Source organism: Lipotes vexillifer, unplaced genomic scaffold (genome assembly GCF_000442215.2).
Source record: "Lipotes vexillifer unplaced genomic scaffold, Lipotes_vexillifer_v1.1 scaffold1093, whole genome shotgun sequence".
In the NCBI taxonomy this organism is placed as follows: domain Eukaryota; kingdom Metazoa; phylum Chordata; class Mammalia; order Artiodactyla; family Lipotidae; genus Lipotes; species Lipotes vexillifer.
Genome location: NW_006774793.1, coordinates 784,146 through 806,506, shown reverse-complemented (window position 1 = coordinate 806,506; position 22,361 = coordinate 784,146). Strand labels below are relative to the sequence as shown.

Below are 22,361 nucleotides of genomic sequence, written 5' to 3'. Positions count from 1 at the left end.
TTTTCAAAATCTTACTATGATTTTTAAAAATATATGACCTTTTCTGCGCTGACTCTGCTAGCTGGCTTCGGATTTCTATCTTTTTCTGGATGCAAAGCCCCTGCCCCACTTCTCCTTTTAGCGTGTGAGGTCTGGGAATGCCCATCCTGCACTCCTCCTTTTCCCTTCCTTTGCCCTCAGTTCTATGCCTCCTTCACTTCATACACCAAGGACTGTCTTGTCCCTAATCATTCTCTGAGAGGAGTCCACCCCATCACATTTTCACCCCACCTCTCTAAAGTCTTCGTTTACTTTAGAAAACACAAGCTGAACACCAAGGCATCAGACCAGGACGTGCTGTTACTTTTCCAGCAGCCAGCTCAGCAGATTTGGGACCCCGTTGCTAGACTTCCCTAGGATCTTTGAAATGGGGTGTTTTGTGTTTTTTTTATTACATTTTCTAGCTTAATATTAATCTCCACTATCTAACTGGAAGCTGCTGCCCAATGGAGACTGATGTCCTTTTTTTTAGCAAGACACAATTGAATTCAAACGTCACTTAAATGACCCGAGAAGATGCTTCCTGTGTTGAGCACAGTCCTTTGACAACATTAGCATCGACTCCTTTATAATAGTTAATTAGTGAGTGGCACCGCATCCCCTTAGTGAGGAAGATGGACGCCATGAGTCCTTAGGGGGCTATGCCTGGCTGTGTCCTATAGGCTTTAAAGGAAGCATTGCACATTCACTTTCTTCTGCTTGGGATCTAGTCTCAATGGGAACCAGAATGTTCCAGCTTCCTCACTAGTCACCTAATTTCTGGAACTGGTTCCTTTTTTTCTGAAGATTTCTGGAACTGGTTCCTTTTTTTCTGAAGAAAAAACAGAACAACACCAGTGCCTACTTACCCTGGCCTAACCCTCTGTGCCCAGGAGGCTGACTCAGTTCTGAGCTCTCCCAAGAGCAAGTGTTTGGCCTAAAGAAGGTCAGAATTCTTTTTTTTTTTTTGGGGGGGGGGGGGAGTTTATTAATTATTTATTTTTGCTGTGTTGGGTCTTCGTTTCTGTGCGAGGGCTTTCTCTAGTTGTGGCAAGCGGGGGCCACTCTTCATCGCGGTGCGCGGGCCTCTCACTATCACGGCCTCTCTTGTTGCAGAGCACAGGTTCCAGACGCGCAGGCTCAGTAGTTGTGGCTCACGGGCCTAGTTGCTCCGCAGCATGTGGGATCCTCCCAGACCAGGGCTCGAACCCGTGTCCCCTGCATTAGCAGGCAGATTCTCAACCACTGTGCCACCAGGGAAGCCCAGAAGGTCAGAATTCTTTATATCTGGAGCCACCTTGATAGAATCCCCCAAACTCAGCTCAACCTTGTCCCTGGTCAGTTCTGACTCTTCTAGGGGAGCTGAGCCAGTGACTCTGTGGTCTCTACAGCCTGACCCAAAGCCCATGCATTGAGCAGAAACTCCTCAGTTTCCCTGCGCTATGTGGGGTCTTTCACAGCCCCCAAATCTATTTTTTTTAATAGACAATCCCCTCCCAATTCCTATGGAGGGGATTAACAGTAATTCACATCTTCCCCAAACTCCTCCTTGACACAATATTAATGCTACTACTACCCATCTCACATTCCCTGATATTTCCGCCTCCTTAGATAGAGGATTAACCTCAAAAAACAGATAAATGAATTACTTACTTGGTTCCACAATCAGGCGAGTTCCTTTTCCAAAGATGAGCCTGTCTCTCTCATACAGCGCTTGAGGGCTTTCCAAATACCTCAGCAGTGCTCCCACCTTTCTTCTTCCTGTCATCTTGAGGATAGGAGGATCTTAAGGGTTTGGTTCTTTGAAAGATGGCACTTGATGCTCATCCAACTGGTTCGTGATGATATAGGCAATTGCAGATTCGCAATTGCTTTTGGGTTTGCTTTTGGGAGGTTGTAGTCTGAGAGTAGGTAGGAGCACACACTCCTGTGGTGAACATTTCCAGTATAGGACACTTCATGATGTTCTTGGGACGGTTGCTTTTTGTTACTTTAGACTTTTCTCACTTCCTAGACGCACACCTAACTCTCAGTCTTAGAAAACAGGTGTTGCCAAGGGGATCGGTCTTGGATCCATGACTATTCCAGAGTCAAGGCATTCACAGACACCCGGGCTGCTTTAAGTCAGATGACATGTGGCATACCAATGGTGACAGTGCAGCATGAAGCACCAATCATGTACTGGGGATTTATAGTATATTCAGTGTTAGAATGAGCAACTACTACTGGTGATGGCCTAAAAACAAATCCCTCTCTTTAGATTCATCTTCCCAAACTGCACAGCAAAGCTCTCAGGCAAACCTCTCTAGGAATTTTGATTCAGAAATTCCATAAGATTCCTTTTTGCAATAGAAGCCAAGGCAAGGATAGTTTTTGAGAATCACCTTTTTGTATTCCTCAAATATGGTTGAAATGCCAGTTTCACTCAAGAGAAAACAGCAGTGAGAGAGAGAGGCCAGCAACTGGGGGTCACCTCTCCTTGTTCGGACAACTTTTTGGCATCCCATTTGGGTCACTGAGCAAGGAAGGACACCTACTTGCTGTGTTAGTCCCCGGGGCATGGTAGCCAGGCTATGGATTTCCCAGGGAAATGTCACTTTGACCCCTGCAGTTTTTGTACAGGTCTCTGTGGGTTTTGTATCACTGTGCGTATCCCACCCACAATGCTACAGAGCTTTATAAAAACCTCCCTTTGGTTTTGCCCAATGTGGCCTCTGAGAACTATGGGGCCGGATGTTTTCTCTAAGTCATGCTCTAGCAAGATCAAAGGGATTTTGCTTAGTTCAGGGGAGGCTGGCCTGGGTGCTTCTGTCTGAGACTCTTTTGAACCCCTGGCTAGATCTATCCTGGAGTTTGTGACTAGAACAGGTCAAATCATGATGTCTACTCCCACTGTGCTTTCTGGCCAGTCTACTCTCAGATGGTTTCCCACAGAGGAGTTTGCCAGACCTGAATGTCTCAAGTGGATTCTACAAGTTGTGGTTGGCAGAAAATGTTTGTGGGCAATGTAATTTCTCCTGTCACCTGCTAAGCTCCTGAATCACCTCTGTCTGCCCCACTTTGCACATGGAGGGTGTTGTATAATTGACAAAGGGCTTTCACATAAACTTAGAATTTTATCCTCTCCATTGACTCTCTGGTTGTTAAATTGAAAGACAGTAGCCCATATGCTGGTTTATGTGACTTGGAAAAGGTGACCTACTCGGCAAATGCAGTGGCAGCTCCTAGGGTTCTAGGTGGCAAACAGAGGTTACCTTTGTGAGCTTTATGAAAGGCTTCCCTTTCTCCAGCTGATGCAGCCTCATACCAGGGCCTTGGCTCGGCCCACAGAGCTCAAGCTGAATTTTAACCCCACTTGTCCCCTTGGCTTAGAGCTGATTATTATAGATGCTAAGCCTTAGGGGGACCCCAACTAAGGGGTTACTTGCTAAAATTTATGGTAGCTCTCCATTATGCTCAGGATAAGATAGTTTGGAATACAGGCTTTTGCTTGCCTTCCTAGGCCTACATCTTGTACTTTTCCATTTGCTCCCTTAAACTCAGTTGCCTTGAACTACTTGCTTCCTGAAAGCGCCATGCTTTTATGTGTCTTCACTTTGCCCTGTGATTGCTTTTGCTTGAATGCCCTTTCTTGCTTCAGTTCCCAATTTGGTCCCTAACCCTGCTCCTTAGATCTTATTGATTTCCTGATCTGAGCTTAGCTGTTGACGTCCCTGGGAAGTTCTAAATGACTGCCAAAGACTGTATTGGGTTAGATGCACCCCTTTCCCTGAATCTTCTTGCATCCAGTGCTTATCCCTATCATTGCTCTCAAAACCCCTTTCCTTTGTTTTCATTAGGTACAGACCCTTGAGAGAAGGTATTTGTCTTGTTTATCTTTGTCTTCTGTGCCAGCACAGTGCCTCATTGAGTGAGTTCTCAGGAAGTGTCTTCTGAAACTATTTTAAGGATGCGGTGTCTCATATTCTGAGAGGATAAGCTGGGAAGTGACAGGTCCATGGCTAGAACCCACATCTTCCCAATTCCTAGACCCTTACTGTCTCTGGCCCTGGGTGCCCTATGGAATACTACCTTGCATTTGTTTAGGAGAGCATGGCATCATTAGTTGTAAATAATTGGATTTTTAACATTAGCCTGAGTTAAGCATCATTGGGAACATAAATTTGTTGTGATTTTCTCCACACCATGAAATATATTCCAAAGGCAAAGAGAAATGAGTTTCATGTTGTCTCCATATTTGGAGTATGCAAACCACATATCTGGAGTGTTCAAATCAATATGTTGTCTACATATTTGGAGTAATGAAGGGTCAACTGTGCCTCTAGAGAAGCATCCTAGGGTGTCACAGCTGCGAGAACCCTCAAGGATCATATATTTGCTCCCTGATATGTTCAGATGAAAGGGTGTAGAAAGATCCAGAGAGGTTTTGGAACTGGCCAAGGCACCCAACTTCAAAAGAACATACAAGAACTCAAGTATCCCAATTCTTGGTTCAGGAATAGTTTTTTGTACACTTGGCAGATACCAAGTCTTCTTTGTTCCTTTATTCTGACATTTGTAATTTGAAAGTCTGGGTATCCTCTCAGTCCTCCAGCTGATCTCCTTCCGTGGAGTGGCCTTAGAATGGAAACCTTGGAAGCCTGGCATTTTCTTTCTTTATGTGGCTTTTCATTGTTGTAGGATGTGCTCTTCTGTGGGAAAGGGGAGAGGCAGGCACAGGGTGGGTTTATCCTGAAGTTCCCCTCTTCTTGGAAGGAGGCTAGGTCATTTTCAGTGCCAGATAAGTGCATTCCCAGAAGGGATCAGAGGACAGGAACGGTGTGTGGAGACTGAGTTTACCATGGTGTTGTCCAATCCTGGGTGGGATCAGGCTTCCTGCCTGGATATTCAGAGCACTTGGGAAAATTTATGGGATGCCAGGCCAAGAAAAGAAATAGGGATTGGACAAGGGCATCTTAGAGCTTTTAATTTTGTGATTGTGGACTTTGAACTTGCTTTATTTATCTTCACTGCTTGCTCCTGATATTGACATGTACTCTTTGAAGGTTATAGACAAACTGCAGTGGATTCAAAGCTGATACCAAGCTGTTGAAAAGACTTCAAACCACATACAGGGAGGAACAGCTAGAAAACTTTGGAGAATATAGACCAAAGGATGGGAGGTGTTTGATCATAGTCTTCAGATAACCATCAAGGTAGAGCTGGCTTATTAGAAGACAACTGGATTCACATGTATACTTATGCCTTCTATCTATTGCAATATATTAGTTTGGTTGCAATATATGAGCAAAACTTGGCCTTATACATACAAACATGTAGTACAAAAGGGTAGGTTAGTTGCAGTATGAAGTCTGAAACCGTGTTAATGGACTTACCATATTCTTTTCCATTAAAATCCTTTGGTCTAGCTTGCATTTTGGATGGCATTTTCACCCATGCATGGTTTTGTAACTTTATCCATTGGTCTTCTGAGAAATAATTGGCTCTCTGTGTTAGGCAACTTGCGTGTGTTATCACATTGCATTATACAATATCTAATATATCATAGTAGTTAATATGATCACCAATATCTTTAAATCAGAACAGTATTTAAATACTGGGGGGCCATACAGCTCATGGTAGCAGATACAAGTTTCCCAAATTGTAATTTTTGCCTGAAAGCTTAGATTTTTATCATTAGCAACAATGGTCCATTGTTTTTCTTGATGTGCAGGCTCAGTTCATTCATTTTCAAGAAAATGCCGGACAACTACCCAAATTTGATTAACCATGGTTTCCCTGCCAGTCATTCTGTTCAGCAAAATGGTGTTTCCTGGAAAAAGTAGCTAGTTCAGCCTGTAACTCAAACAATTGCACAAATATTTTCCCTGGAGATAATATAATAATTTGGAATGCAACAGAAGTGCTTTATGTATACTTCCACTTTTGTCACACGGAATACTAAAAAGACATATACTCAAGAGTGGAGATTTAATAAAATTAATACTTTTACTGCTTTTTCAATGTTATGGACTGAACTGTGTCCTCCCCAAATCCATATGTTGAAGTCCTTACCCACAGTACCTCAAAATGTATCCTTTTTTTGGAGATAGGGCCTTTAAAGATAAGGTGTAATGGGGCCATTTGGACTGGATTAGAGTGGACCCTAATCCAGTCTAACTGGTGTCCTTATGAGAAGAAGAAATTTGGGCACACAAAGAGAAGAGACACAAAGGATTTGCATGCACAGAGGAAAGTCCATATGAGGACACAGAGAGAAGGTGGTCATCTCCAAGCCAAGGAGGGAGGGATAAGGAGAAACCGACTCTGTGGGCACCTTGATCCTGGATTTCTAGTTTCAGAACTGTAAGAAAATAAGTTTCTGTTGCTTAAGCCACCTGGTCTGTGTTATTTTGTTATGGCAGCCTTAGCCAACTCATATAGTCAATAACATTTTTAGGTGAAACTGGCTTTTTTTTCCCCCTTGCAAATATAGAAATGAAGGATATATTGACCACTAATACAGAATTGAGGCCTCTGCCTTGATTCATGATGAGGGACCAGGAGCTTTATCCACCATTGCTTTTACACCATCAGGGCAATGTCAACACAAAGAAAAAGGCAAATATTCTTTTGATATTATTATGGAACTAGTTCTGACATCACAGACTCCCTGAAAATGTCTTTGTGTCCTTAGTGGGCCGTGGACCATCCTTTGAAAACCACTGTCCTAATCTATGTGGTTTGTGCTGCCAAAGCTGCAATGGCAGCAGTCAATCCAGGCTTTCTCTACTGCTTGACCACTCTTCTTGTTTGCTAGTGATTAGCAGATCAATTATATCATATGCTTTGACTGATAGATGAATAAGTGGTCAGAAGCCATTGTGAGCAGTAATTTTCCAATTCCTTAAAAAAGATGAAATTGTCCTAAATACTTTGGCGGACTCTGTAGAGTCAAAGGCCATGGATCTGTATGTCCTCTGCCTGTGGTTTGTTCTCCTTGGTGGTACTCAGTGTCTCAGATGCTGGATCCATGAAGATGGTGCTTTGGGGACAGTGGGAGGGCTCAGGGAAGGCCCAGAGTCTGACTATATTATGTTCAGTATCCAAACTATATTTCTGCAGCAAAACTTCAAACTTTCCATTAAAAATAATATTTCTCATTTAAGTGACAGGTAGTTAGGACGGTGACTTGAATTTTTGGCAAAATGCTAAAGGGGAGGAATAGATCGAATTGGCTTTCATGGTTAATGGATCAAACAATATACTTAGCAACTGGACTGGAATTTAAAAAAGACCAGGCTTTTGAACTGAGACCCATATAAAGCCCCAAGCATGGATAAATCTTGTCAAGTTCCCCTCAGTGAGGAGGCCCCCAGCACACTTTGGCTTTTGTCAAAACCTTCTCTTACCTTCTCTGTGATGCTCACCCTGCTGAAGGAGAAGTGAGCTTGCCAATCCACTGACAGGAGTCTTTGGTACGTCTGTAGAAGTCTGGCTCTGCCCCACCTCCACGCAAGTGGAAGGCTGGATTTTGAGCTATTATCATTATTTCAGATCTTGAAAGGCAGTGATTTTAAGGTACACCACTTATGCCTCTCCAGTTCAAGATTGTTCTTGAGTAAGAACAATCCAAAACGTGGAAAATCATCACTTGCAGTTTTCTCATTAATTTTGCGTATGCAGGCAGTGTCAGAGTCCATTGTTGTCTTAGAAATATGTCATATGAACACACAGTTTTAATATTTTTAAATATCCGTGGATTCACGGTTTCTTTGAGCTGAGCAGTATTCTTCAAGAAATCATGCTGATTTTCAAGAAACATAATGTATTTCACTTTTTCACTACTTAAACTTGCTGTAGACCTCTTGGCCACTTAATGGGCAAGAAATGAAAACGTTAAAAATATTTTTTTATAAAGCTTTTGAAATATTAGGGGAAAAGAGGTGACTACAATCAATATCTTGGATTCATCATTTAGATTTAACAATCTTTAATGTTTGTCATATTTGCAATTTATTTTGTTCAGGTATTTAAAATAAATAAATAATTACTTTTTATTTTATTTTATTTTTTTACATCTTTATTGGAGTATAATTGCTTTACAATGGTGTGTTAGTTTCTGCTTTATAACAAAGTGAATCAGTTATACATATATATATGTTCCCATATCTCTTCCCTCTTGCGTCTCCTTCCCTCCCGCCCTCCCTATCCCACCCCTCCAGGTGGTCACAAAGCACCGAGCTGATCTCCCTGTGCTATGCGGCTGCTTCCCACTAGTTATCTACCTTACGTTTGGTAGTGTATATATGTCCATGCCTCTCTCTCGCTTTGTCACAGCTTACCCTTCCCCCTCCCCATATCCTCAAGTCCATTCTCTAGTAGGTCTGTGTCTTTATTCCTGTCTTACCCCTAGGTTCTTCATGACATTTTTTTTTCTTAAATTCCATATATATGTGTTAGCATACGGTATTTGTCTTTCTCTTTCTGACTTACTTCACTCTGTATGACAGACTCTAGGTCTATCCACCTCATTACAAATAGCTCAATTTCGTTTCTTTTTATGGCTGAGTAATATTCCATTGTATATATGTGCCACATCTTCTTTATCCATTCATCCGATGATGGGCACTTAGGTTGTTTCCATCTCCGGGCTATTGTAAATAGAGCTGCAATGAACATTTTGGTACATGACTCTTTTTGAATTATGGTTTTCTCAGGGTATATGCCCAGTAGTGGGATTGCTGGGTCATATGGTAGTTCTATTTGTAGTTTTTTAAGGAACCTCCATACTGTTCTCCATAGTGGCTGTACCAATTCACATTCCCACCAGCAGTGCAAGAGTGTTCCCTTTTCTCCACACCCTCTCCAGCATTTATTGTTTCTAGATTTTTTGATGATGGCCATTCTGACTGGTGTGAGATGATATCTCATTGTAGTTTTGATTTGCATTTCTCTAATGATTAATGATGTTGAGCATTCTTTCATGTGTTTGTTGGCAGTCTGTATATCTTCTTTGGAGAAATGTCTATTTAGGTCTTCTGCCCATTTTTGGATTGGGTTGTTTGTTTTTTTGTTATTGAGCTGCATGAGCTGCCTGTAAATTTTGGAGATTAATCCTTTGTCAGTTGCTTCATTTGCAAATATTTTCTCCCATTCTGAGGGCTGTCTTTTGGTCTTGTTTATGGTTTCCTTTGCTGTGCAAAAGCTTTGAAGTTTCATTAGGTCCCATTTGTTTATTTTTGTTTTTATCTCCATTACTCTAGGAGATGGGTCAAGAAGGATCTTGCTGTGATTTATGTCATAGAGTGTTCTGCCTATGTTTTCCTCTAAGAGTTTGATAGTTTCTGGCCTTACATTTAGGTCTTTAATCCATTTTGAGCTTATTTTTGTGTATGGTGTTAGGGAGTGATCTAATCTCATACTTTTACATGTACCTGTCCAGTTTTCCCAGCACCACTTATTGAAGAGGCTGTCCTTTCTCCACTGTACATTCCTGCCACCTTTATCAAAGATAAGGTGACCATATGTGCATGGGTTTATCTCTGGGCTTTCTATCCTATTCCATTGATCTATCTTTCTGTTTTTGTGCCAGTACCATACTGTCTTGATTACTGTAGCTTTGTAGTATAGTCTGAAGTCAGGCAGCCTGATTCCTCCAGCTCCATTTTTTGTTCTCAAGATTGCTTTGGCTATTCGGGGTCTTTTGTGTTTCCATACAAATTGTGAAATTTTTTGTTCTAGTTCTGTGAAAAATGCCAGTGGTAGTTTGATAGGGATTGCATTGAATCTATAGATTGCTTTGGGTAGTAGAGTCATTTTCACAATGTTGATTCTTCCAATCCAAGAACATGGTATATCTCTCCATCTGTTTGTATCATCTTTAATTTCTTTCATCAGTGTCTTATAATTTTCTGCATACAGGTCTTTTGTCTCCTTAGGTAGGTTTATTCCTAGATATTTTATTCTTTTTGTTGCATTGGTAAATGGGAGTGTTTTCTTGATTTCACTTTCAGATTTTTCATCATTAGTGTATAAGAATGTCCGAGATTTCTGAGCATTAATTTTGTATCCTGCTACTTTACCAAATTCATTGATTAGCTCTAGGAGTTTTCTGGTAGCATCTTTAGGATTCTCTATGTATAGTACCATGTCATCTGCAAACAGTGACAACTTTACTTCTTCTTTTCCGATTTGGATTCCTTTTATTTCCTTTTCTTCTCTGATTGCTGTGGCTAAAACTTCCAAAACTATGTTGAATAAGACTGGTGAGAGTGGGCAACCTTGTCTTGTTCCTGATCTTAGTGGAAATGCTTTCAGTTTTTCACCATTGAGGACGATGTTGGCTGTGAGTTTGTCATAATGGCCTTTAGTATGTTGAGGAAAGTTCCCTCTATGCCTACTTTCTGCAGGGTTTTTATCATAAATGGGTGTTGAATTTTGTTGAAAGCTTTCTCTGCATCTATTGAGATGATCATATGGTTTTTCTCCTTCAATTTGTTAATACGGTGTATCACGTTGATTGATTTGCGTATATTGAAGAATCCTTGCATTTCTGGAATAAACCCCACTTGATGATGGTGTATGATCCGTTTAATGTGCTGTTGGATTCTGTTTGCTAGTATTTTATTGAGGATTTTGGCATCTATGTTCATCAGTGATATTGGCCTGTTGTTTTCTTTCTTTGTGACATCCTTGTCTGGTTTTGGTATCAGGGTGATGGTGGCTTCGTAGAATGAGTTTGGGAGTGTTCCTCCCTCTGCTCTATTTTGGAAGAGACTGAGAAGGATAGGTGTTAGCTCTTCTCGAAATGTTTGATAGAATTCGCCTGTGAAGCCATCTGATCCTGGGCTTTTGTTTGTTGGAAGATTTTTAATCACGGTTTCAATTTCAGTGCTTGTGATTGGTCTGTTCATATTTTCTATTTCTTCCTGATTCAGTCTTGGCAGGTTGTGCATTTCTAAGAATTTGTCCATTTCTTCCAGGTTGTCCATTTTACTGGCATAGAGTTGCTTGTAGTAATCTCTCATGATCTTTTGTATTTCTGCAGTGTCAGTTGTTACTTCTCCTTTCTTATTTCTAATTCTATTGATTTGAGTCTTCTCCCTTTTTTTCTTGATGAGTCTGGCTAATGGTTTATCAACTTTGCTTATCTTCTCAAAGAACCAGCTTTTAGTTTTATTGATCTTTGCTATTGTTTCCTTCATTTCTTTTTCATTTTTTTTTTTGATCTGGTTTTTATTTCTTTCCTTCTGCTAACTTTGGGTTCTTTTTTGTTCTTCTTTCTCTAATTGCTTTAGGTGCAAGGGTAGGTTGTTTACTCGAGATGTTTCCTGTTTCTTAAGGTAGGAATGTATTGCTATAAACTTCCCTCTTAGAACTGTTTTTGCTGCATCCCATAGATTTTGGGTTGTCCTTTCTCCATTGTCATTTTTTTCTAGGTATTTTAAATTTCCCTCTTTGATTTCTTCAGTGATCACTTCGTTATTAAGTAGTGTATTGTTTAGCCTCCATGTGTTTGTATTTTTTACAGATCTTTTCCTATAATTGATATCTAGTCTCATGGCGTTGTGGTCGGAAAAGATACTTGATACAATTTCAATTTTCTTAAATTTACCAAGGCTTGATTTGTGACCCAAGATATGATCTATCCTGGAGAATGTTCCATGAGCACTTGAGAAAAATGTGTATTCTGTTGTTTTTGGATGGAATGTCCTATAAATATCAATTAAGTCCATCTTGTTTAATGTATAATTTAAAGCTTGTGTTTCCTTATTTATTTTCATTTTGGATGATCTGTCCATTAGTGAAAGTGGGGTGTTAAAGTCTCCTACTTTGAATGTGTTACTGTTGATTTCCCCTTTTCTGGCTGTTAGTATTTGCCTTATGTATTGAGGTGCGCCTATGTTGGGTGCATAAATATCTACAATTGTTATTATGTTCTTGGATCGATCCCTTGATCATTATGTAGTGTCCTTCTTTGTCTCTTCTAATAGTCTTTATTTTAAAGTCTATTTTGTCTGATATGAGAATTGCTACTCCAGCTTTCTTTTGGTTTCCATTTGTATGAAATATCTTTTTCCATCCCCTTACTTTCAGTCTGTATGTGTCTCTAAGTCTGAAGTGGGTCTCTTGTAGATAGCAAATATATGGGTCTTGTTTTTGTATCCATTCAGCAAATGTGTCTTTTGGTGGGAGCATTTAGTCCATTTACATTTAAAGTAATTATCAATATGTATGTTCCTATTCCTATTTTCTTAATTGTTTTGGGTCGTTATTGTAGGTCTTTTCCTTCTCTTGTGTTTCTTGCCTAGAGAAGTTCCTTTAGCAGTTTTTGTAAGGCTGATTTGGTGGTGCTGAACTCTCTCAGCTTTTGCTTGTCTGTAAAGGTTTTAATTTCTCCATCAAATCTGAATGAGATCCTTGCTGGGTAGAGTAATCTTGGTTGCAGGTTTTTCTCCTTCATCACTTTAAATATGTCCTGCCAGTCCCTTCTAGCTTGCAGAGTTTCTGCTGAAAGATCAGCTGTTAACCTTATGGGGATTCCCTTGTGTGTTATTTGTTGTTTTTCCCTTGCTGCTTTTAATATGTTTTCTTTGTATTTAATTTTTGACAGCTTGATTAATATGTGTCTTGGCGTATTTCTCCTTGGATTTATCCTGTATGGGACTCTCTGTGCTTCCTGGACTTGATTAACTATTTCCTTTCCCATATTAGGGAAGTTTTCAACTATAATCTCTTCAAATATTTTCTCAGTCCCTTTCTTTTTCTCTTCTTCTTCTGGAACCCCTATAATTCGAATGTTGGTGCACTTAATGTTGTCCCAGAGGTCTCTGAGACTGTCCTCAGTTCTATTGATTCTTTTTTCTTTATTCTGCTCTGCAGTAGTTATTTCCACTATTTTATCTTCCAGGTCACTTATCCGTGCTTCTGCCTCAGTTATTCTGCTATTGATCCCATCTAGAGTATTTTTCATTTCATTTATTGTGTTGTTCATCATCGTTTGTTTCATCTTTAGTTCTTCTAGGTCCTTGTTAAATGTCCCTTGCATTTTGTCTATTCTATTTCCAAGATTTTGGATCATCTTTACTATCATTATTCTGAATTCTTTTTCAGGTAGACTGCCTATTTCCTCTTCATTTGTTAGGTCTGGTGGGTTTTTATCTTGCTCCTTCATCTGCTGTGTGTTTTTCTGTATTCTCAGTTTGCTTATCTTACTGTGTTTGGGGTCTCGTTTTTGCAGGCTGCAGGTTTGTAGTTCCCGTTGTTTTTGGTGTCTGTCCCCAGTGGCTAATGTTGGTTCAGTGGGTTGTGTAGGCTTCCTGGTGGAGGGGACTAGTGCCTGTGTTCTGGTGGATGAGGCTGGATCTTGACTTTCTAGTGGGCAGATCCACCTCTGGTGGTGTGTTTTGGGGTGTCTGTGGACTTATTATGATTTTAGGCAACCTCTCTGGTAATGGGTGGGGTTGTGTTCCTGTCTTGCTAGTTGTTTGGCATAGGATGTCCAGTACTGTAGCTTGCTGGTCGTTGAGTGAAGCTGGGTGCTGGTTTTGAGATGGAGATCTCTGGGAGATTTTTGCTGTTTGATATTATGTGGAGCTGGGAGGTCTCGTGTGGACCAGTGTCCTGAAGTTGGCTCTCCCACCTCAGAGGCACAGCACTGACTCCTGGTTGTAGCACCAAGAGCCTTTCATCCACACGGCTCAGAATAAAAGGGATAAAAAGTAGAAAGAAAGAATTAGTAGAAGTAGAAAGAAAGAAAGAAGGAAAGGAGGGAGGGAGGGAGGGAGGAAAGAAGGAAGGAAGGAGGGAGGGAAGGAAAAAGAGAAAGAAGGTAAAGTAAAATAAAATAAAGATAAAATACAATAATTAAAATAAAAAAATAGTTATTAAGAGAAAAAAAAGAAAAAAATTTATAGAATACAAACAAACAAACAAAACCCATACGGATAGAACCCTAGGTTAAATGGTGGAAGCAAAGCTATACAGACAAAATCTCTCAAGAAGCATACACATACACACTCACAAAAAGAGGAAAAGCGGAAAAAATCATAAATCTTGCTTTCAAAGTCCACCTCCTTAATTTGGGATGATTCATTGTGTATTCATGTATTCCACAGATGCAGGGTACATCAAGTTGATTGTGGAGCTTTAATCCGCTGCTTCTGAGGCTGCTGGGAGAGATTTCCCTTTCTCTTCTTTGTTCTCATAGCTCCCAGGGGCTCAGCTTTGGATTTGGCCCCGCCTCTTTGTGTAGGTCGCCAGAGGGCGTCTGTTCCTCACTCAGACAGGACGGGGATAAAGGAGCAGCTGATTCGAGTGCGCAGGCTCACTCAGGCCGCGGGGGAGGGAGGGGCACGTTGTGCAGGGCGAGCGTGCGGCGGCAGAGGCCGGCGTGACGTTGCACCTTTCTGAGGCGCGCCGTGCGTTCTTCCGGGGGAGTTGTCCCTGGATCCCGGAACCCTGGCCGTGGCGGGCTGCACAGGCTCCCCGGAAGGGGTGTGTGGATAGTGACCTGTGCTCGCACACAGGCTTCTTGGTGGCGGCGGCAGCAGCCTTAGCGTCTCATGCCCGCCTCTGGGGTCCGCGCTTTTAGCCGCGGCTCGCGCCCGTCTCTGGAGCTCCTTTAAGCAGCGCTCTTAATCCCCTCACCTCGCGCACCAGGAAACAAAGAGGGAAGAAAAAGTCTCTTGCCTCTTTGGCAGCTCCAGACATTTCCCCGGACTCCCTCCTGGCTAGCCGTGGCGCACTAACCCCCTGCAGGCTGTGTTCACGCCGCCAACCCCAGTCGTCTCCCGGCGCTCTGACCGAAGCCCGAGCCTCAACTCCCGGCCCCGCCCGCCCCGGCGCGTGAGCAGACAAGCCTCTCGGCCTGGTGAGTGCCGGTCGGCCCTGATCCTCTGTGCGGGAATCTCTCCGCTTTGCCCTCCGCACCCCTATTGCTGTGCTCTCGTCCATGGCTCCGAAGCTTTCCCCCTCCGCCACCCGCAGTCTCCGCCCGCGAAGGGGCTTCCTAGTGTGTGGAAAGCTTTCCTCCTTCACAGCTCCCTCCCACTGGTGCAGGTCCCGTCCCTATCCTTTTGTCTGTGTTTATTCCTTTTTCTTTTGGCCTACCCAGGTACGTGGGGAGTTTCTTGCCTTTTGGGAGGTCTGAGGTCTTCTGCCAGCGTCCAGTAGGTGTTCTGTAGGAGTTTTTCCACGTATAGATGTATTTCTGGTGTATCTGTGGGGAGGAAGGCGATCTCCGCGTCTTACTCTTCCACCATCTTCCCGGAAGCTTTTTAAAATAAATATCTTGACAACTCTTTTCCAAAGACTTCAGCATGCATTTTTAAAAAGAAAAATATTTTTCTACATAAGCCTAATACCAGTTCCCATCTAACAAAGTTAACAGTTCTCTAAAATCTTTTAATATTCAGTCCATGGTCAAATTTCCTAATTATTCCCCAAATGTCTTTTTCAGAACTTTTTTTTTTTTTTCCGGTACGCGGGCCTCTCACTGTTGTGGCCTCTCCCGTTGTGGATCACAGGCTCCGGACGCGCAGGCTCAGCGTCCATGGCTCACGGGCCCAGCCGCTCCTCGGCATGTGGGATCTTCCCGGACCGGAGCACGAACCCGTGTCCCCTGCAGCGGCTGGCGTACTCGTAACCACTGTGCCACCAGGGAAGCCCTACTTTTAGTTTTTTAAGGAACCTCCATACTGTTCTCCATAGTGGCTGTATCAATTTACATTCCCACCAACAGTGCAAGAGGGTTCCCTTTTCTCCATACCCTCTCCAGCATTTATTGTTTCTAGAGTTTTTGATGATGGCCATTCTGACTGGTGTGAGGTGATACCTCACTGTTGTTTTGATTTGCATTTCTCTAATTATTAGTGATGTTGACCATCTTTTCATGTGTTTGTTGGAAATTTTTATATCTTCTTTGGAGAAATGTCTACTTAGGTGTTCTGCCCATTTTTGGATTGGGTTGTTTATTTTTTGATATTGAGCTGCATAAGCTGCTTGTAAATTTTGGATATTAGTCCTTTGTCAGTTGTTTCATTGGCAGATATCTTTTCCCATTCTGAGGGTTGTCTTTTCATCTTGTTTATGGTTTCCTTTGCTGTGCAAAAGCTTTGCAGTTTCATTAGGTCCCATTTATTTTTTTTTTAATTTCCATTTCTCTAGGAGGTGGGTCAAAAAGGATCTTGCTGTGATTTATATCATAGAGTGTTCTGCCTATGTTTTCCTCTAAGAGTTTGATAGTGTCTGGCCTTACATTTAGGTCTTTAATCCATTTTGAATTTATTTTTGTGTATGGTGTTAGGAAGTGTTCTAATTTCATTCTTTTACATGTAGCTGTCCAGTTTTCCTAGCACCACTTATTGAAGAGACTGTCTCTTCTCCATTGTATATTCTTGCCTCGTTTATCAAAAATAAGGTGACCGTATGTGCATGGGTTTTTCTCTGGGCTTTTTATCCTGTTCCATTGATCTATCTTTCTGTTTTTGTGCCAGTACCATACTGTCTTGATTACTGTAGCTTTGTAGTATAGTGTGAAGTCAGGGAGCCTGATTCCTTCAGCTCCGTTTTTCTTTCTCAAGATTGCTTTGGCTATTTGGGGTCTTCTGTGTTTTCATGCAAATTGTGAAATTTTTTGCTCTAGTTCTGTGAAAACTGCCATTGGTAGTTTGATAGGGATTGCATTGAATCTGTAGATTGCTTTGGGTAGTAGAGTTATTTTCACAATGTTGATTCTTCCAATCCAAGAACATGGTATATCTCTCCATCTGCTTGTATCATCTTTTTAATTTCTTTCATCAGTGTCTTATAGTTTTCTGCATGCAGGTCTTTTGCCTCCTTAGGTAGGTTTATTCGTAGATATTTTATTCTTTTTGTTGCAATGGTAAATGGGAATGTTTCCTTAATTTATCTTTCAGATTTTTCGTCATTAGTGTTTAGGAATGCAAGAGATTTCTGTGCATTAATTTTGTATCCTGCTACTTTATCAAATTCATTGATTAGCTCTAGTAGTTTTCTGGTAGCATCTTTACAATTCTCTATGTATAGTATCATGTCATCTGCAAAAGTAACAGTTTTATTTCTTCTTTCTGATTTGGATTCCTTTTATTTCTTTTTCTTTTCTGATTGCCATGGCTAAAACTTTGAAAACTATGTTGAATAAGAGTGGTGAGAGTGGGCAACCTTGTCTTGTTTCTGATCTTAGAGGAAATGGTTTCAGCTTTTCACCATTGAGAACGATGTTGGCTGTGGGTTTGTCATATATGGCCTTTATTATGTTGAGGAAAGTTCCCTCTATGCCTACTTTCTGGAGGGTTTTTATCATAAATGGGTGTTGAATTTTGTCAAAAGCTTTTTCTGAATCTATTGAGATGATCATATGGTTTTTCTCCTTCAATTTGTTAATATGGTTTATCACATTGATTGATTTGTGTATATTGAAGAATCCTTGCATTCCTGGGATAAACCCCACTTGACCATGATGTACGATCCTTTTAATGTGCTGTTGGATTCTGTTTGCTAGTATTTTGTTGAGGATATTTGCATCTATGTTCATCAGTGATATTGGCCTGTAGTTTTCTTTTTTTGTGACATCTTTGTCTGGTTTTGGTATCAGGGTGATGTTCGCCTCGTAGAATGAGTTTGGGAGTGTTCCTTCCTCTGCTATATTTTGGAAGAGTTTGAGAAGGATAGGTGTTAGCTCTTCTCGAAATGTTTGATAGAATTCGCCTGTGAAGCCATCTGGTCCTGGGCTTTTGTTTGTTGGAAGATTTTTAATCAGAGTCTCAATTTCAGTGCTTGTGATTGGTTCGTTTATATTTTCTATTTCTTCCTGGTTCAGTCTGGGAAGGTTGTGCTTTACTAAGAATTTGTCCATTTCTTCCAGGACATTTTATTGGCATGTAGTTGCTTGTAGTAATCTCTCATGATCTTTTGTATTTCTGCAGTGTCACTTGTTACTTCTCCTTTTTCATTTCTAATTCTATTGATTTGAGTCTTCTTTTTTTTCTTGATGAGTCTGGCTAATGGTTTATCAATTTTGTTTATCTTCTCAAAGAACCAGCTTTTAGTTTCATTGATCTTTGCTTTCATTTCCTTCATTTCTTTTTCATTTACTTGTGATCTGATGTTTATGATTTCTTTCCTTCTGCTAACTTTGGTAACCCTCATTTTCAATCTTATAATTGAGGAAGAGTGGGAACTTACTTTATATTATAAAGAATATGCTATATACATAAAATATAGTTATATACATGTAGTTATATGTATGTATAAAGTTTTCCTCATATATACATATCATAATTTTAAATAATGGAAATGTCACATGTCGATATATTCCTTAAAGCAGTTTTTACAATAGGAGAAATGTAGAAGTTGCCCAAATTCTCCATCACACAAGAACTGATTGATCCATAGCAGGTGCCTAAGTACAGTATTAATGTAGCTCATTAAAAATACTGATTACTGGGCTTCCCTGGTGGCGCAGTGGTTGGGAGTCCGCCTGCCGATGCAGGGGACACGGGTTCGATCCCTGGTCCGGGAAGATCCCACATGCCGTGGAGCGGCTGGGCCCGTGAGCCATGGCCGCTGAGCCTGCGCGTCCGGAGCCTGTGCTCCGCAATGGGAGAGGCCACAACAGTGAGAGGCCTGCGTACCGCAAAAAAAAAAAAAAAAAAATACTGATTACTAAAAGTATCAAATAAAAAAATATGGAATTGATTTTATAATGTTAAAACAGATGAATTGTGTATATGGAGTATGAGTACATGTACAGAGTATGTAATAATCTGTACTTTGAAAAGAAAACTGCGAAGGAATAAGAGGCCTGAGAACCCAAAAAAAAAAAAAAAAAAAAAATACTGATTACTAAAAGTATCAAATAAAAAAATATGGAATTGATTTTATAATGTTAAAACAGATGAATTGTGTATATGGAGTATGAGTACATGTACAGAGTATGTAATAATCTGTACTTTGAAAAGAAAACTGCGAAGGAATATACCCAAATAGTAACTGTAGTTGCTTTTAGGTGTCAGTTGAGTTTTTTTCAACATGGAATATTGTAATGAATTTTAAAGACAAAAGAACTCAGGTCATTGAGTTCTAGCTGCCAACCATACAGACAACCTTCCTAGTGTAGTCGTCCACCTGAACTCACTCCCTGATAAGGATGTTTGTTTCTTGGCTGAATAATGTCAACTACACAAAACTATTCCTGCTCTTAGATTAAGTCACACACATTTAAATTTTATATTGCTATTGGCCACAATTCTGGACCTTTTTCTGAACACAAGAATAGAAGTGCCTGCTTAGAGACTCCCGATTCTCTTTGTCTGATCCACAGTGAATCTCCAAACACGGAGAGAACAAACTTCCATCTTTCGTTTTGGGCAGTGTCCTCAGCTTTGAAAATTCTGCCATGGTTGCTTTAGTCTTTAGCTCATAGCTATTATATCTATTAAATACAATGTTCCCTCCCTCCCACCCCAACCTTAGAAAACCTAAAGCCTCCATCTATTTCCATTGTTCGCTAAATTAGTATGAACTAGTTTCAGGTCATTTCTTGATACCAGGTTTTGAAGGGAATAGAATAGAAGCATATGAGGGATGTGATGGGGAGGAGGGTCCAGGGAAAAGGCCCAGAAAGATGAGAACAAGGAGCTGTGGATGACCTACTTTACAGTTTGCAGAGGGTTGGCAGCTGCAGCCTCCCTTAGCTACTGCCAAAGCTTTGGATCATTCCAGCTACAGTGAAGCACTTTTGTTTATTGGTGTGGAAACTGCAGGATTCAAAGATTCTGTACTCCATGAATTCTCATATTTTCTTTCAGAGACACTGAGAAAATACACATTTTAATACTGACCTTTACATTTGCTAGGGAGATAAGGTTAATATCAATTCAAGTTTTAAATACTCCGAGTCTACAAGAGTATTTTCCCTGGTACTAATGTTTTTGTGTCTTTCCTTATACTTTGTCCATATGCTTCCTATTTTTCTTAGCTTTATGAAGTAGGCAGTCCACAGAAGGGACTATTTTCTTGGGTCACAAAGGTAGTAAAAGAAATCTACAGACTTAGGGGAAGCCAGGGTACAATCTCTTACAGAGAGTTGCAGTACAAGGACATCCTTGTAAGGTCTGGCACAAACTAGCAATAACATTCTCAGGAGCAGTATCTCCAGCCCCATTGTCCTGCATGTGGAGAAAGGAAAGGTCCTTTTGCTCATGGCTTTGAAAGCCCGTCCAGTGTGTGATCACCTCATGGATTCAGAGAGTGAAATGGGAAAGGTCAGTGATTTAGGAAGGCATTCTATCAAAGTTCTGGATAGATCTGCAGGCATTCCTATGGTACCTGTAGAGTTGTAATAACTACTTTCCAATAATTCACTTAACTTTCAGTCTCTTAAACTTAGTCGTGACTCAGGATCCTCAGTTCTCAACAGGAAACGTTAAATCTGTTAAGATGCTCAGGAGCAATTCTCCCAGTCTCTCTCTTTGGGCAGGTGTCAGGTGATTGATGGGATCACAAGTATGGGACTTTCTGAGAAGCTGATTCTCATGCCCTGCCCTGGTGGATGCTTCCTGGGTAGTTGGTGGTTGTGCCCCCCACATCTATTGTGAACTGGCCCAAAGCCAGCAGCTTTTGTTCTCTGAATAGGAAAGGAACTCAAATGTGGGGTGTCAGGGAGTACGGGAACCACAGAATGTGGATATTCTGGGTCTCTGGTGCCTCATAAGGAAGACATTATTAGGTGGGTGGTGAGAAGACTGAGTCAGCAGTGGACTTGAGCAGTTTCCCAGCACCCAGGTTCCATCCATCCCACCACTTTCCACCTCTATCTTAGAATATGGGCTTTTCCAGGTTTACTAGCCAACGTATATAGTCAGGTCTGATTTCTGGGATCAGTGTGATGGCATCAACAATGCTGAACCAGGAGATCCTCCTCCAGATGTGGTGGAGAACAGATGGCTTGGGGTGTGGAAGCCAAAAAGCAATGGCAGAACCATCTTAACACTTTGTGGCAAACACTCTATCCAGAGAGAAAGCCAGTGTAGGAAGAAAGTGTCTGTTGTTTTTCATCTGTAAATAGAAGCTAAATAATCTTAGTACAAAATTGTCTTCCCTTTACACACTCATTCTACACTGATAGTTGAGTTATTAGTGTATGTAGGGTGGAGTCTCCATTTTCATCACGGAATTCTCCATATGTAGAACCTATGTACAGGAAGCGGGAGAAATATATCCAAATGTAAAAATAGGGTGCATAAAGACCTGCTTTATACCTAGCTCTTGGATTCTGTGCTGGAGAGAAGGAAAGATTTTACTCTGGAGTCAGATTCATTTACTTTACTTTGAGTCTGAAGACTTGCAAAGACTATGTCTTCGTCCAGTTTATTTTTCAGTAGATTTGATCTAACATAAATGGTGGAATGAGGTGTGGTATCAGAGAACACAAGTAGCTGAGAGATTTGGAGTTTTTTAAGGTGACAATGTTTCCTTCTTCCACTGAAGGCCTATGATCTGGACAGCTCCCATCACAGTCCATAGAACTGGTGCACCTGAGCTTCATACATCCATATATCCTGTAGAATCTGAGATTCAGTTCTGGGACTTTCAAGGAGTGGTACGAACATAGCCCACCTTTTCCAATGGCAAATTCCAGTGATACAGTAGCTGGACCTGAATTTAGGTACAAACTTGCAAGTCTTTCTGAGTCAGGCATCTTCAAGTGTTATAGTGTCATGGACTCAGCCCCAAATGTTGCTCTGGTCACAGATCTCTGGGAAAGTGTCCACAAACGGGGAAGGTGGTCCTAACTTTCCAGTCCTACATGGGTTCGGGTAGGACTGAGAAGCAAAAAACCGGAATAGGAAGGGACCTGTTTTGCATCATTTTTCAGTTGAGATACTAATGTTCTGGGAAGGTTCATTGTTGGAAGGTGTAAAGCTTAGGGTGAGGGAGGCTGGGAGGAAGAAATGAGTGGTGGAAATTTTGTAGACTATCAACACTATGAGTAGATGTCAAAGAAGGAAATATGAATTTATAAAGTGGAGGCCTAAGGATCAAGATTAGAAAAAGTACTGAGGAATAAATGCTGCAGAAGAAACTGAGTAATTGGCTGTTAGAACAGTGACACCAAGAGCACGTTTTATGGTTGTTGTAGGTCCCAAGGTAGTCCAAGTTTGAGCTTTTCGCTCCCAATAGTTGCCTGGAATAATAGAGAAATGGAAGAGGAAATCTTTCCATTTCTCTGTTATTCCAGGCACCTATTGGGCTGAAGAAATTTAAAAAATTAACTTGTACATTGACCTTGTAAAGAAACTGGAAAGCACAGCAAAGCCCTTTGGGAGTTAGCTTTA

General features: G+C 41.0%; 1 long non-coding RNA gene and 2 gene segments (V, D, J or C); all 3 read right to left on the bottom strand.

Moving 5' to 3' along the window:
* Positions 1 to 22,361, bottom strand: part of LOC103079551 (T-cell receptor alpha chain C region-like) — a 289,115-nt gene that overhangs the window by 112,876 nt on the left and 153,878 nt on the right.
* Positions 1 to 22,361, bottom strand: part of LOC103079364 (uncharacterized) — a 211,792-nt gene that overhangs the window by 39,852 nt on the left and 149,579 nt on the right. The window lies entirely within an intron of this gene.
* The window catches only part of LOC103079081 (T-cell receptor delta chain C region-like), a 61,014-nt gene that overhangs the window by 12,794 nt on the left and 25,859 nt on the right, over positions 1 to 22,361 (bottom strand). Inside the window, 1 exon segment of the C gene segment in view lies at positions 153 to 196. Within this exon segment, the coding sequence occupies positions 153 to 196 (44 nt within the window).